Source organism: Stegastes partitus, unplaced genomic scaffold (assembly GCF_000690725.1).
Source record: "Stegastes partitus isolate 25-593 unplaced genomic scaffold, Stegastes_partitus-1.0.2 Scaffold522, whole genome shotgun sequence".
In the NCBI taxonomy this organism is placed as follows: Eukaryota; Metazoa; Chordata; class Actinopteri; family Pomacentridae; genus Stegastes; species Stegastes partitus.
The window spans coordinates 160,355-176,332 of NW_007578253.1; the positions used below are offsets into that span (position 1 = coordinate 160,355).

At 41.3% G+C, this 15,978-nt stretch overlaps 2 protein-coding genes across 5 annotated transcripts in view; one reads left to right on the forward strand and one right to left on the reverse strand.

Moving 5' to 3' along the window:
* The window catches only part of LOC103361667 (zinc finger protein 609-like), a 45,909-nt gene extending 37,196 nt beyond the window's left edge, over nucleotides 1-8,713 (reverse strand). For all 4 annotated transcript variants that reach the window (XM_008287811.1, XM_008287809.1, XM_008287810.1 and 1 more), the window contains exon 1: nucleotides 8,461-8,713. The gene's annotated coding sequence lies outside the window, so the exon portion shown is untranslated. The remainder of the gene's footprint in view (nucleotides 1-8,460) is intronic.
* A 3,764-nt stretch (nucleotides 8,714-12,477) lies between these two features.
* The window catches only part of LOC103361674 (uncharacterized protein C17orf105 homolog), a 12,270-nt gene continuing 8,769 nt past the window's right edge, over nucleotides 12,478-15,978 (forward strand). Inside the window, exons 1-3 of the mRNA XM_008287818.1 lie at nucleotides 12,478-12,570; nucleotides 13,741-13,821; nucleotides 14,184-14,302. Coding sequence (XP_008286040.1) covers nucleotides 12,478-12,570; nucleotides 13,741-13,821; nucleotides 14,184-14,302 — 293 coding nt within the window. The remainder of the gene's footprint in view (nucleotides 12,571-13,740; nucleotides 13,822-14,183; nucleotides 14,303-15,978) is intronic.

Here is a 15,978-nt window from a genome sequence, read left to right on the forward strand (position 1 = left end):
TCGCTCACGTGGACGACAGGCACGGCCAGCAAGACATGAAAGTAACACAGCAGTCGGGTTAGACCACACGGTAATATAACTGTACGCAAAAGGCCGCCGTGATATAATCATGACATTTTTGATGCTGTCAACTTCTCTCAAAAGTGCAGACATCAAACTCTCTCCCAGTTTTCGTTTCACGTCCATAGACCACACAAAACCGGAGATATGAAGTTATGAACACAATATAGGCTGCAGGCCTCTACATCTCCATCATTTTTTGCGACAGATTTTTTGTGACGGACAAAACAAAAGTGAAAGAAAGTCAGTGGAAGTGCAGCTCCTGTGGTTTGACTGTCTGCCTCATTCTGGACAGAAACTATTTTCAAGAGTGGCATCGATAAAAACAGAGAGAAAGCCACACCTGCTTTGTCTGTAGTTGAAAGTATTTGTATTTTTTATATCAAATTTACCTTTTCAGATTCATATCTGCAATCTATGGTTACATTTTCAACCTTCAAAATGCTTCGTTCAGCATGTTTGTGGTTTTTATTGTAATAAATAATACATTTTTTCTAATTGGATTTTGTATTTTTTTGTGTGTTTTTGAGCCCAAAATGCTAATATAGTAAGTTAAAGTGAAAAAAATAATAGATCATATCGGTGGTGATGTGCTGAAAAAAAAAAGGTAAAGGTAAACATGTTTCTATGTGCTACGCCGGACATGAACACACCATTGCACGCACTAGAGCGCAATGACGTCAGTAGCTGCAGGTTCAGTCAACAAAACAAGCATGGCTGATAGAAAGCGCTCGAAAGTATGGCTCCACTTTTCAAAATGTGATGCAGATTATGCTCACTGCAATGTTTGTGATGCGAAGTGGAAGGTCAGTGGAAGAAACACTTCTAATCTGAGGAAGCACCTGGTTAAGCACAAGATTTTTCTCAAGGCTGAAGAGTGCACAGTTTTCAAGAGCCTCAGATCTACGGGTACAACTCCTGCATTCGGCACCATTAGCACGCCTGCATCTGTTAGCGACTCGTCGTCTGCAGCCAGCAACATGGGAGAAGAAATGGCCTTAACGTTTGGTGATGGCAACAGCGACAATGATGATGCAAGTGAGGCATCATCATCTTTGTCTGCTCCACGTAAATAAGCCTAGTGTTTAAGATGACGTTCGCTTGGCATTTTAACTTGCATTAGTTATTATCAGCTCGGTTCCTCGCACCTTGCAACGTTAATGTAAATGCTTGTTTTCATTTACAGGTCCGTCTGACCCGTTGTCAACCGGCCCTGAAGTTAAAGTGAGAGCTGCAACGGTGACTACCTTTACAAAAGCCAAGCAGACGGCCTTGTCCCATCAGAGAGCAGATGGGTGTCACCGGGCTGTGACTGCATTTGTGGTTAAAGGAATGTTGACCTTTACAACAGTGGACACCCCATGGTTTAGGCAAATTACTACTACATAAAATAAGTGATCACGTGTGTGTGTGATGGAGCCCGCTGATGAAAAAGCAGTTATTTTTATTCTTATTTTATTAAGGTTAGTGCTGTTGTTATTTGTAGTAAGATGACTAAGGCCCTGATACCAAAGTACCCCTACTGCCAACATGGATGTAGCTGTCAAGAAAATGCACGTTATGAAGATGGGGTGTTTTGCTCATACCCTGAACATACCTACTACAGACTGAGGCAGACATCAGTACACCTTTGTTGGCTGAAAAGGCCAAGAACGAGCTGCAGATCTACCAGAGCTTTCCAGCAGTCCTCAGCTCAGTGCCTTCCCTCTTGTGTTGGTGACAGGAGAGGGAACATATGCCTATGCTGGCCAGCTTGGCCAAAAAATATCTGCGCATTCAAGCCTCTTCCACTCCTTCAGAGCGAGTTTTCTCCACAGCAGGGTATACACTCTCAATGTGGAGCGGCTCGGCTCTTGCCCGAGAAAGCTGACATGTTAGTGTTCTTCAAAAATAACTGCACAAGGAACAAAGACTAAACAGTTAATGTAGTTCACAGCAAAGAAGTTTGCTTCACTGTCATTTGTAGTTTGTAATACTTCAGTTTGTAAACTATAATACCTTTATTTATTTTTACTCTATCCTCTTTGCCCTCCATGGACCCCATCACACAATTTTTCCAGAGGGGAAAAGGATTAAGTTGATTATATATACACACACACACCCTAAAATCTATATGCCACCCCTTTGCCACCTCATGAATATTTCCCTAGATCCACCCCTGCTACATGGTAAGCAGCTACTTCTGAATGTTTGACTAAGCAAAAATAAAAAGGCATATGTAAGAAATTTAGATCATTCAAAAAAGTGGAGCCTGACTTGAAAAGTGCTCAGTTTTGACAACAGTTTGACTTTTCTGAGCATCTTCTGTCAGAAAACTATCTGTTTCATACACTTCATTACAGATTAATGCAACTACCTGCTCACTTCAGTTCTACCTTGGTTAAAATGTATTTGAAATAGGCTTTAATGCCTTTTAATCCTAGTTTCCTTTTAAGAACAGATACATTTAAGGCTTTGTTAACTAATTCAGTGTTTATTGTGACTCAAATTTTTTTTTGCTTGCTACTCGTTGATAACAAGCGAGGGAAACGGTTGGAGATATGCCATGTTTTGTCAACCTTGATGTCAAAATTCACAGTTATTACTGTGAATCCAAATAATGTATGGGATGTTTGTGCTGTAGACTATTAAAGAGGACAGTAGTGTAGCAACACAAGCAGGCTGAGGTGTTCAAAATGCAATATAATAAAGAAAGAATCAGCCTCTGCTCAACTTTAGTTAATGCCAATGATCTGCTGAAAATACGCATGAGTCGGCCCTGATACAGGGGACAACTTTATTAGTTCATTCTGAAAGTATTCTTTAACGACTACAGTGCTTGACAAATTTACTAGACCACCACCCAATGTAAGGTTTATGCCACAGCTGCCTTAAATTAACACCACTGGTAACTACCAAAATTATTATTCATGTTTCTGTGATGGTTAATACACCAGTATGTAGACGTTCTTGAACCGAAATGATATCTTTAAATGCTAGAATAGAATTATTATTGTTATCCATGATGAAACACAATGAAGTGCTTCGAGAGGCTCGTCATGAGGCACATTCAGACCCTGTTGCCCCCCTCACTAGACCCCCTGCAGTTTGCATATCGTTCCAACCGCTCCACAGACAACACCATCTCCTCCACCCTCCACCTGGCCCTCACCCACCTGGACAACAAAGACACCAGGATGTCAGGATGCTGTTTATAGACCAGCTCAGCATTCAACACAATCATCCCCCAGCACCTGATTAGAAAGCTGGGCCTGCTGGGCCTAAACACCTCCCTCCAAAACTGGATCCTGGACTTCCTCACTCGAAGACCCCAGTCAGTCTGGATCGGGAGCAGCACCTCCAACACCACAACGAGCACTGGGGCCCCCCAGGGCTGTGTGCTCAGTCCAATGCTATTCACTCTGGTGACTCACAACTGTGCAGCAATGCACAGTTCAAACTTCATCATAAAGTTTGCTGACAACATGACCGTGGTGGGTCTCATCAGCAGGAACAACAAGTCAGCTTACAGAGAGGAGGTGGAGCAGCTAACGGACTGGTGCCGAGTCAACAACCTGTCTCTGAATGTGGACAAGACTAAAGAGATGGTTGTGAACTTCAGGAGTGGACAAAGGGAGCATGCACACTGACCATCAATGGCTCCACTGTGGAGATCGTCCAGAGCACCAAATTCCTTGGTGTCCACCTGGCCGAGTCCCCCACTTGGTCCCTCAACACCAGCTCCATAGCAAAGAACGCCCAGCAACAACTCTACTTCCTGCGGAGGCTGAGGAAAGCCCACCTCACACACTGACAATATTCTACAGAGGGACTACTGAGAGCATCCTGAGCAGCTGCATCCCTACCTGGTTTGGAAACTGCACTGTCTCGGACCACAAGATCCTCCAGAGCATAGTGAGGACAGCAGAAAAGATCACTGGAGTGTCTCTCCCCTACATCAAAGACATTTATACCACACCCTGCACCCAAGAAGCCACCAGCATTGTGAAGGACCCCACACACCCTTCACACAAACTCTTTACACTCCTTCCGTCTGGCTGAAGGTTCAGAAGCATGCAGACCCGCACGGCCCAACTGTGCAACAGCTTCATCCCTCAAGTCATAAGACTGCTAAACATTCAAGGACTGGACTAATACACAAACACACACACACACACTACCTTCATCATGCTAAATATGTTAGCGCTGTGTTGTTTTTGTCTTGAGTTAACTTACTGTTCTGTGCTATTACTAATTGCTGCACTGTTCAAATTGCACGTTTGTACTACACCACTATGTTCCCATAGTTTGATCTTTTACTACACTGCATTCTTTGCACTATATGTCCTATGCTTACATCGTCCCAGCCGTAACCCAAGGTCTGCGCATGTAGCTCTGCATAGAGCTTGTTAATGTTCATTGTGGTTATTGCATGTAGCACCTTGGCTCTGGATCTGGGGAAACGTCTCATTTCACTGTGTACTGTACAGCTGGTATGTGTTTGAAATGACAATAAAGTGTTTTTGAACCTTCGGATTTTTCAAATGTAGTTCTGCAAAAGAAAATGAAAAAACAGTAAGGCACATTATTATTTCTTGATAAAGATGTCATATCATAGTTATTTATTTGCATTCCTGAACAGAAATGTTTGTTTTGAATATTAGTAAGACAGCTTAAATTTGGGTATAAAAAGGTGAATTCAGTTTCAGATTCCTTATTCCCATTCAAAATGGTAAAATGTCAAGAGCTCACTGAAAATTGAAGAGTCCACATTAAAGCACTTTGTGATGCTGGATGGTCTCTGAGACAAATAGGGAAAAACATAAAGTGTTCTCACAGTGCAAGTGCGCTTTGGAGTCAACTGCCAACACTGGTACTTACAAAATGTGCTAAGGAAGAGGCAGGAAACCAAAGTTCACTGAAGCAGATGTCAGACACCTCAAGCTTTTAAAGTACTAGAGACAGAAGGAAGACCACTGCTGATCTTCAGTCAGAGATAAATGCTTCTAGATCAGAGTCTGAGAAAGTCTCCAGAATGACTATAAGAGACGACTGATGGAACAAGGCTGAAAGGGAAGAAGAGCTGCTAAGAAGCCATTACTGAGGCCTACAAACATCCAGAAACACCTCAGATTTGCCAGAGAGCTCAAACATTGGACTGTTGATGACTGGAAGAAGGTAGTCTGGACAGAGGAGTCTGAGTTTGAGCTCTATGGCCAACATTGTCGTGTTTATGTCCGCAGAAAAGCTGGAGAACGTTTTGATGCCAGATGCACTGCATCCACAGTGAAACACAGTAGAGATTCCATTACGGTATGGGGTTCCATTTGTGGAAACGGCAAAGAAAAATCAGTGACAATCGACGATATCATGAACAAGAAGGTCTACCACAACATTGTAGTGCATCACAGACTGATTATCAAGAAAAATGCAGTTTACTGACGACTTTGAGGTTTATTTCTCAACTCAAACACACAACCCAAGAAATTTGGCAGGAATCCCACAGTTGCTATCAGTGAATTAGTTATATGGCTTTCAATACCAATTTTGATATCATATCAGTAAATAAGCCAATGAAAAGATTGTATCGCAATATCCATAAATCTATCCATCTTCTAAACCTACTCCAGCTTGTAGAGAGTCGTGTGTAAACAAGCCTAAACAAGCAGAAAAAGCCTTGTGAATGTTGTGTGTGCAGCACTGCTACAACAAATACAGCTGGCACAGGTCATAAAAGCCTGTTTCACAAATGTAATATAGAACATTGCCGGCTTCATCAATCTGTTAATGTGAATCTAATCATTTCAACATTTCTGTTAATGTTCGTCATGGCCTCAGGCAGAGATATCCGCCACCGTGCTGGAGGAAACCACAGCATGAATGTGATATATGTCATTCACACAAGACTGGACAATACAACAAGTGATGGATGATGCACAATGATGCAATAACAGGCTAGGACTAAGCTAACAGTCACTGATCAACATGTAGAATAACTAACAGCCCAGTTTATTTCTGATTTATTGAACAGCAAAACTTAAAGTTCAGGGCTCAACCTGAGGTCAGTGGAGATGGAATAAAATATTTAACTGCAGCTGATAAACTGTGACTCTGTCAGAGATGACCAGAAGCACACAGTGTAACCTGCTGTTAGATCTTAATCAATACTGTGTCCATGTAAGGGACAATTTATAATTAAAACTTATTAGTAGAAGCAGAAGTTACTGCTGTTGCCAATGAGGCCATCATTAACAGAACTGAGTGCATGTCTGAAAGGGTTTTAACACGAACATTTCAGACTGTTAACACTGTGATGACATCCTGTTAACTTAAAGTAACAACGACTTTGGTCATCTATAACTGGTCTCTGATCATCAACTCAAAACACTTCATATCTCCATACAGATAGATATTGAACTGTTTTTTTTTCTCCACAAGTTGCATCCATCTGCATTTACCATCGCCACACTAGAGAAATGACAATCTTGAGTAGGCTATCAGCGACAGCTACGGTAGTTTCAGTGCAACAGAAAATCAGTACTGTCATGTTATAAGAATTTTGGTATCAACTTGGTCTCTGAGTATAGTTTCTCTGCACATCCCTATCAGCATTATATATTGGCCAATAGCTACCACTTCTATAAACAAAGGTATCCATCAATGACAGACCCACATCAGCTGATCATTAGGGCATGGTAATGCAGTATAGTAAAAGTCAATATGAGGGTCTGTAAAGAGAAAATCCTCAGATTAAATAATAAAGTTTCAATTTGACAGTTTAAGAAAACAGAAATAAACTAGGCTACTTCTATTTTAAACAGTTGGATAAGCTGCTATTAGTTCACATGTAGTTTTTTTGTTTTGTGTTGCATTATTATGCATTATACATCACTTGGTTATTTACAGCAAAGAAGTGTTTTTTTTGTTTGTTTGTTTACAGACAAGCTCCTTTAGGTTGCTTACAAAAAGTGGATACAGGTGACTTCATTGAATAAGTGGACTCACACACCTTGACAGAGCAACGATAAGGCATTTAAACGACCAATGTTCAGTACTTTTCTTCCCAGTAGGCTTGTCTACTAACCAATGTCACAGGCCTTCAATCCCTGCTTATGTTATGTGATCACAACAACATGGCATTTGGTCACATTACAAGTGGCTAACCCTAACAACTGCAAGTTTGGTTTCAACAGTGCTGCAAGTCAAACTTAAAGTTGCACCTGGAAGTCTGGTTTTGTTGCTATTTACATCATGTGGTTAGCCTGATAACAGGCCAAATGTCCAACTAACGTTACTAACGACAGTCAGCTTTGGACGTTTGCCTGGTTAGGTCATGTGGGCACTACACAAATCTAATACTACTATGAATATGTGGGAGTTAGTTATTTGCAAAAGTAAAGAAAATGTGTCCCACGAAAAACAACCCCACGGTTCTTTCTAACTTAGCCACGGCTAGCTGAATTATTCGGCAGGCTAGTTAGCGGTGGCTGACGCGTCAACTGCGGATCTTTACTGTCTATTAGCGCACATTAATAACGTCTTACAGCCTCGTTAGCTGACTAATACCAATATCAAATACGCACAACAGCATCAACGTACTGGTCCATCAACAAATAGTATGCAGGCATTGAATATTATCTCTGTAGCTGATCTGAGGCCCACAACGGCCCGCTACAAGTCTAATGAGATCCATTATCGGACGCAGGTTGATTTGCTCATATGGCGAGTATCCCTTAGTTTCTTTGAAACTTTTAAAATAAATGACTAATTTTATTCGTTCTACCCTACCATTTAAAGTTAACATTAAAGACATGTAGCCAATGCAAAGCTCCAGTGTATGAAGTTGTACAGGTCGTGTTTATAAGGGGTGACCTAACGTTTGTCGTGTGATGGACAATTACCGATGCGGGGCTTTCAACCTCCCCATCATCGGACTGTGATTACATTTTACTTGTTGTTTTAATATTATACAGCATTAATCCCTACAGTCATATTTGGGTTGTAAGGCATTCGGGCAAAGAGACAACGAGAAAGACACAAAGAGAAATAACTCATCATTGTTTTTATAATACTGCAATAGCTTGAAAATAGGCTAAACAGCAGGGAATGCGGAAGGTAAAAACAAATAGCAAATCGGTAATGTGAAGCTACTGAGCAGCACGAACACCCTGACAGAAGTACAATATACTTAATGTGGAGGTGGTGGTGGATTTTGTAGCTAGGCTATAAAGGGAAACAAGCGGGTCAGACGGGGACGTGTCCGACGATGGACGCCCGCCGCTTAGCTGCCGGGTCTCCCCAGACAAAGACAACAGCTAGCCTGCGTAGCTAACCCCCGGGATAGCTAACAGGCAATCCCGCGTTTTGAAAGGTGGCCCCAAATCCTTAACCAAGAGAGCCCACATTAACACGTCCACTTACCCCGTTTGGAATCCCCGTCCGATTAATATTCATATACACTCCATAGGTTCGGATAATTCCAGTAAAAACATCCAAGACCAAGCTCCCAAACTGGTGGGTGAAACAGACGCACCAGTCAACGTGCTCCCAGTTCACTGGACCGCAGCCATCACACAGTCCTCTCCTGGAGAAAACTGGGAAACAAAAGCATTTTGGAGTCAGTTTCTAGGGGTTGGCTGGAAATATAGCTAATTGCGGGGCACTCCACATGACATTCCCAGAGTTTCGATATTCCTGTTAAGAGATACACAGATAGCAACAGACAGACAAACGGCATCTTAGGGACAATATAACTAAATTCCGGAAAAGTGGATCAAGGGAGTCACTGGACCTGGAGTGAGTTTGTTGGCTTACAGTGGACAGAAATCACAACTTTAGAATTTGACGACATACTGTGAATAAGATGTTTAAATGCGGGTGACCCAGTAGATGAGGACGCCTACCACGTGAACGCCAATTCCCTGAGCAGCATCCTGGCCGGTCGCACTCTGCTTGTTGCGTGTCACTCCCCCCTGCTCTCTTTCCCCTTGTTTCCTCTCCTCCAAAACACATCGGCATCAATAAAGTGACACTGAAATGCATTTAGCAAAAACATTTATGTGTGTACAGGTTATTTCATAGCAGTTTATGATTTGTGTGGGTCTCGCCTGGCCGTTACATACAAAAACTGAAAAAGACGCTCTTTATCCGTTTTTTTCGCAGTCTGCAAATGACCTTTAATTTTAAATCAGAAATACGAATATGAGTAACATCAGGCACAGCTATTCACAGGAATGCAAATTGTCTACCTTTGGAGGATGTTCTAATCATAATCTCATTAGACATTATCAAGACTGACCAGGACTAAATTTCAAAACCATTCATCACTATTTAAAGGATCTGTGCAAACTCAAAACACACAACGGAAAGAATGAAAAAAAAAACACTATTCAGGGATCCAGGCTGACTTTTTCACTGGAAGCACCAGTAAGATCCACTTTCTCATTTTGTTGCACCTCCCACCTGGTCGAAGGCAAAACATATGACTTGCTGAACATTTTCTTATCGATAGACGCTACGATTTACTGATGCTCCCTGAACGCACCACATAGCAGGCTGTGGTAGATGCTGTTTGGTGGCTGTGGTGTGCTCTGACAGGTGGGTGACCAAAATGACTTTAAAAATAATAAACTACGGCGTTCTCATGTCAGATCTGTCTGAGGTTAAACCCAGTTGCATGTATTCTACATGCAGTCTTTTCTATGACCAGTCTTTTCTCCACTGACGGCATGGCCCATGTCTTTAGCTGTCAGGACAGTAGATGAGGAGGGGAAAGGCCGTGTGACGGTGTCAGATAGCACAGTCATAAGAACGTCGAAGGACAGTTTTGATATCCAACCACAGAAGACAAACGCAAATAAAGACAAAATTAATTGGCTTACAGCAAAAGTGGGCGGGTCCGGGACGCACTGAGCTGCGCCATAGACTGTATAAAAGCCCAGATGGTGATGATGTCATGGCTTTAGAAGCTTTTGATTTATTAACTGACAACATTTGAGTTAATTGGAGGCACACCTGTGGATGTATTTTAAGGCACACCTCAAACACACTGCTTCCTACTGTGACAACATGGAAAATTTTAAGAAATCTGCCAAGATATCAGGAAGAGAATTGTGAACCTCCACAAGTCTGGTTCATCCTTGGGCGCAATTTCCAGATGCCTGAAGGTTCCACGTTCATCTGTTCAAACAACTATACACAAGTATAAACAACATGGGAATGTCCAGCCATCAAACTGCTGAGGAAGGAGATGGTTCTGTGTCCTAGAGATCAACATGTTTTGGTGCAAAATGTGCGTATCAACCTGAGAACAAAAGCTAAAGAATCTGTGAAGATGCTGACTGAAGCGGGTAAGAGAGTGTCATGATCCACAGTGAAACCAGTCCTGTGCTGACATGGACTAAAAGGCTACTTCGACAAGAAGAAGACATTACTCCAAAAGCAACATTAAAAAAAAGCCAGATTACAGTTTAAAAATGCACACTAGGACAAAGACCTTAATTTTTGGAGACATGTCCTGCAGTCAGATGAAACTACAAGTGAACCATCCTAACTGTGAAGTACGGGGGTGGCAGCATCATTCAGTGGGGGGTATTTTGCTTGTGCACAATGGCTCTTCCAAATGGACAATGACAGTAAGCATACCCGCAAATTAGTTACAAAGTGTCTTCAGGACAACAAAGTCAATGTTTTGGAGTGGCCATCACAAAGCCCTGATCTCAATCCCGTAGAAAATTTGTGGGCAGAGCTGAAAACGTGTGTGCGAGCAAAGCATCCAACAAACCTGACTCAGTTACACCAGTTCTGTCAGGAGGAATTCCAGCAAACCATTGTGAGAGGTTTGTGGAAGGAAACCCAAAATTTTTGAATCAAGCCATACAATTTAAAGGCAATGTTACTATAACGTGAAGTGGTGATAGAGTGATGACTCTATTCAATTTCAATTAAATTAAATTTTATTTGTATAGCGCAGTTTACAACAACTTTTTGACATCTGGTGGGGCCAGGCCCGACTGGCTCCAAATGCAGAGACGACACTGCTTATTGTAATACAAAGTCTCTGAGCGGATAGTGAAGGCTGAGGGCTGACTGCCTCTCAGGGGGACGGTTGGAGAAAGATGAGGAGTGACCAAGGGAAAGCTAAAGGCTGAGGACATGGAGCGTAGGAGCACAGGTGAGCTTGATAAGAGGTACAGAAGTGAGTCACACAGGAGAGACATCAAGTAAGTAGGAAATTGCAGAAGTATTTGAAGCAGAAAGACTTAGCTGACTGACTAGAGGAGATGCTAGAGCCACTGTGGTACCACAGAGGGTCTGGAACAATCTAGTCAAGTCAAGTCAATTTTTTTTGTATAGCACAGTTTACAACATATGTCATCACATAACGCTTAACATAGTAAGGTGTAGACCTTACAAATTTAAACAGAGAACCCAGCAATCCAAAGTAGCCTTTGGATTCCCTCTGAGCAAGTGGTTGGCAACAGTGGGAAGGAACAAAAAACCCACCAAAGGAGGGGACAAAAAACCTTCGGCAGAACCAGGCTCAGGGAAGGCGGCCTTCTGCCTCGACTGGTTGGGTGAGAGTAGGGATGAGGGGGTGGAGAAAACAGGACAGCAGATGGAGAGCAAGTAATAAAACGGAACAATAAATATGAAGTATTTTGGGGGTCGGTGAGTACCCTCGTACTAATAAAACAGGAGGACAGAGCTGGATAGTTTGAACAGCAGCACTGCATTTATTTTTCCTCCTTTTTCACACTCCCCCCAATTCCCTTCCTCACCATCCCCGAGTCACATGACTCTTCTACCCCAATCACACCACAGCATCACCGCAGCACAGAACTCAACATAGCTGCTGTACAACTGAACCAATGTAACCTGTACATCGCTAATAATCACTGTTTTTACAAGTGTGACTTGAATCTTACACTAAGAAAATGTATGTAAACTTGGCTTTGAAGAAAGTAATTTAAAATTCTCTCTCTCTCATTATTCTGGCATTATAGAAATAATTTAGTTCATCTTTACTGAGCTGAAACAGGAAAAGTTTAGTCTGATTTAATGTCAGATCATGAAAAAAAAAGGTTGTGTGTTTTTTACACAGCGCATGTAAACTTCTGGTTTCCAACTGTATGTATGTATGTATGTAGGTGTGAATGTGGGCCAAACTGAGAAGATAGAGCTCTTCCTTGTTGCTGAAACACACAACTCAGTAGCCTTATGTAAATATGTTATATGAGTGAGCGCACATGTCTGCTAAGCATAGTTAGGAAGATAAGCTCATTAATAATTAATAAGAAACGTATCTGGCTGTAAGGAGACAAAGAGAGGTACATCTCCATAGCGACACCTAACAAGGCGTGCAAACACACAACAAGCACACTCCTCCTTAGTTAGATGTGAATGAGTGACTGTGTGAGTTATCATCAGAGGTGCAACATGCACAGGTCATACCAGCCACTTAAACCCGTAACCAATCGCTACTTGCAGAAGCGATGGGACCAGAATAACTATAAAAATCACCGCAGCAAGGTAGGTGAATGAAGAGAGAACCGTAGAGGATTGCTGACTAAAGCAGCAGTAGTCCAGCACAGGCTTATACGATGGTGAGTGAGATTTGTTCGAGGACTGAGAAAGTGGAGGGCTGATGAGAGAGGAGATGTTTGAAGACAAAGCATTACTGGGGCTATAGCTGAAGATGTGTGTTAGAAATAAAGGAGCAGTACAGTGCAGGGTTAACGGGCTTGATATTGGTAAAATGCAGGTGGATTAGTGGTGAAAGAGTATTGATTTGTGGATGTTGGATTTTTTTTTTTGTTTTAAATATGTATAATATAAGATTTATAGATTGGAAAGGGAGAGATAGTGATGTGGTTTGAAGTGTTACACCAGTACAACATACTAATCCTTAGCAACACATTATAAAACTGTCAATACCTGAACATTTCATGATTTGGTAGGGTTGCTTTCATTTCGAATCCACATACAGATATTTTATTTATTTATTTACTTAATACTGTTGCTTTCACTTTAAAACAAAAGGAGCCATGTTAACTGTAAAAGCAGTAGCCTATCTGATTTTATAACACTGAGACAGAAAGCTAGGAGACAAATCTCATGTATGAAGAATCTGCCTTTTCCCACCCAGGACATGAGGTTTGTAGTTGCACAAGTCAGTGGTCAAATTTCCACAAAACAAAGAATCACTTTATCTGAGCCTTTTTGAGCTTTTGTTAAACTGTCTCCAAAAACTTGGCATGTAATACAAGTAAACTTCATTCTTAATTTCTTTTTTTGTTTGTGTGTTTTGAAACAAGGTGAATAATTAGACAAAGCAGGAAATGTTTCCACTGTCAAAGAACATAGAGGCATGAGTCTGACAAGGACTTTCACCCAGGATACCAGGGATGTGGGACCATTAGTTTTAGAAAATGTTAGGTTTTTTTTCATGTACGGACTTACTGACTCACAAACTTGTTATATTATCAACTGTGGAAAACTTTCATAATAAAAGTCAGCTGTAGCTACTTGAGTAGAAAGTACAATATCTGAAATGTGGTGGGGCGGAATTAATGGAGCATATAAGGAGGACATGCTCTCACAAATACAGCCACACAAAACCCAGGAAAAAAAAACTCTACACAGGTTATCCTTTAAAACAGGCCACATCCACATTGTACTTACCTGAGTTTATGTGTCCAGGTGAACTCTGCCCTGCCTGTAGTGGACACTATGGGCATCAGGACACCAGTTCACATCCAGCTAAAACTCAAAAAACTTCAGGTCAGTGGACACACACACACACACACACACACACACACACGCACAATACAATTTTCTACCATTTTTAAACTTTACAAGATGATGCATCTGCAATCACCATCCATCAAAATTTTTTGCAATGCAAGGGGTTAAACTAATCAGTGTGAGTTTAATGTATTTCATTCAATTCCAGTCAGACTGAAGCCTTCCCATGTTTACATTTTCTCTTTTTAATTGCAGTGTAACCAGGTCAGTATTGTAGATGTTACATGTGGCAGAGAGATCAGCACATCCCAGTCTATCGCTCATCTAACGTTTCTCTGATAGCGATTGTATAAAAATGTCCCCAGTTTGTGTTTGAAGTCTTCGTTTCTGTGGTTCAGCTGCAGGATGAACGTCTGTCAGCCATTGACAGAGAAAATCGCCTGCTGGCGTCCAACCTGGCCAGGACTTTTAGCTCTGAAGGCCTAGTGGACCACAGGAACCAATACCACCTGTGGAGGTAAGCTGCTTCGGTTTCAGATTCAGTTTAAAATTTAATATCTGAGATAGCGTGTCTCACAACAGGAGGGGACACATAAGCACAACTCAGAGATTCGGATAGAAAATATCACAATTTACTTGAATATCAAAATACAAAACGATGTAAAATTGCAAAGGAAATTATGGGAGTTAAATGATGAGAGGCTGACTTATGAATGGGAAACAGGTGATCAGGTGAGTGGGAATGTCAATCACATCTAAGGCTGTGCTAGAAATACTGACATCAACAAAATGAGGACACTATGCAAAGGAGGAGCTGTGATGGAAATTTCTACGTCACTGCCTCCCACACAGGCAAAGCCAGCATGCATGACTGAATAGCTTGTGCAGCCTCTGCCTATCCAGAAGACTTTGATGCTGATTCATTTTTATTTCAAAAGCATCAAATGCTTCCATACATACACATATACTTAGGTATCTGAAATTTAAAAAATAAAATGAGTCTACCACTGGTAACGGCAGGACCAGATCATACAATGTCTATTTATGGGATGCCGTGTTTTTTCACCACCTCTCTTGATCTTTTTTTTTTGTTTGTTTCTTGTCACATCTTGTTTCTCCAGTGTCCGGTTATGTCAAATCATGCAGTATCTTATCTTATCCTGTCATGTCTTCTGTTCCAGAGTATGAACAGTAATGATGTCTTAGTACCTAAAAGGTTACTTATGTTTACCCGTTGCTTCAAAAATCAGAGGTGCGATTGAAAGTATTTTTCCACCTGGCTTGTAGGTGCAATGGCGACATTCATGTAGTTTTTCTTAACTCAATGTTGAAAACCTAACCTCCTCCCGGTGAGGTCTTTAAGAGTACACCGATGACACCAGTGCATCTTGTTGGCTCTTTAAATAATTGATGTGGCCAGGTCTGCTTTATTATGTGCTTACATTTGTTACATTATTCATTCTGATGTGGATGTATCGTGGTGACAACAGCTCCTGCTATTTATCTGCTCACAGATTTGCCTACAAAATCCTTCAAAAGGATTTCCCTGAATTCAGAAGTTTTATTCTGTTGCTTAGAAATAAGAGAACATTTACAGCCAGGAACTAAGAAGGAACCTCGATGTAATGACTGATGAAACAACAGATGTAGGGAAAAGCATTTTTCAGTGTTTAAAATATACCTTCATAGGTTGGAGCCAGTACATGTTTACAATTAAACTCAAAATCTGATTACCAGGAGTTTTAATTTAATTTTGCTGTCAATATATGATATGACACTTTGGGTTACTTTGTTTATAGAACATCTTGTCAGTTGTGAGCATTTTACTTATGCATTCCTTTGTAAAACATTAGGTTGATTTGACATTACTTTTCTATTTATTATTTATATTTAGTAGAATTCATAATATTTTCAAGCCAAGTGAAGTCAATTTTATTTGTGTAGCACAGTTTACAACATCTCACAGCACTTAACATAGTAAAGTATAGACATTACAAATTTAAACAGAGAACCCAACAATCCAAAGTTGCCTTTGGACTCCCTCTGAGCAAGCAGTTGGCAACGGTGGGAAGGAACCAAACTGGGAGCTGATTCCACAACAGAGGAGCTGATAACTGAAGGCTCTGCCTCCCGTTCTACTTCTGGAAACTCTGGGAACCAAAAGTAGACCTGCAGTCTGAGAGCGAAGGGCTC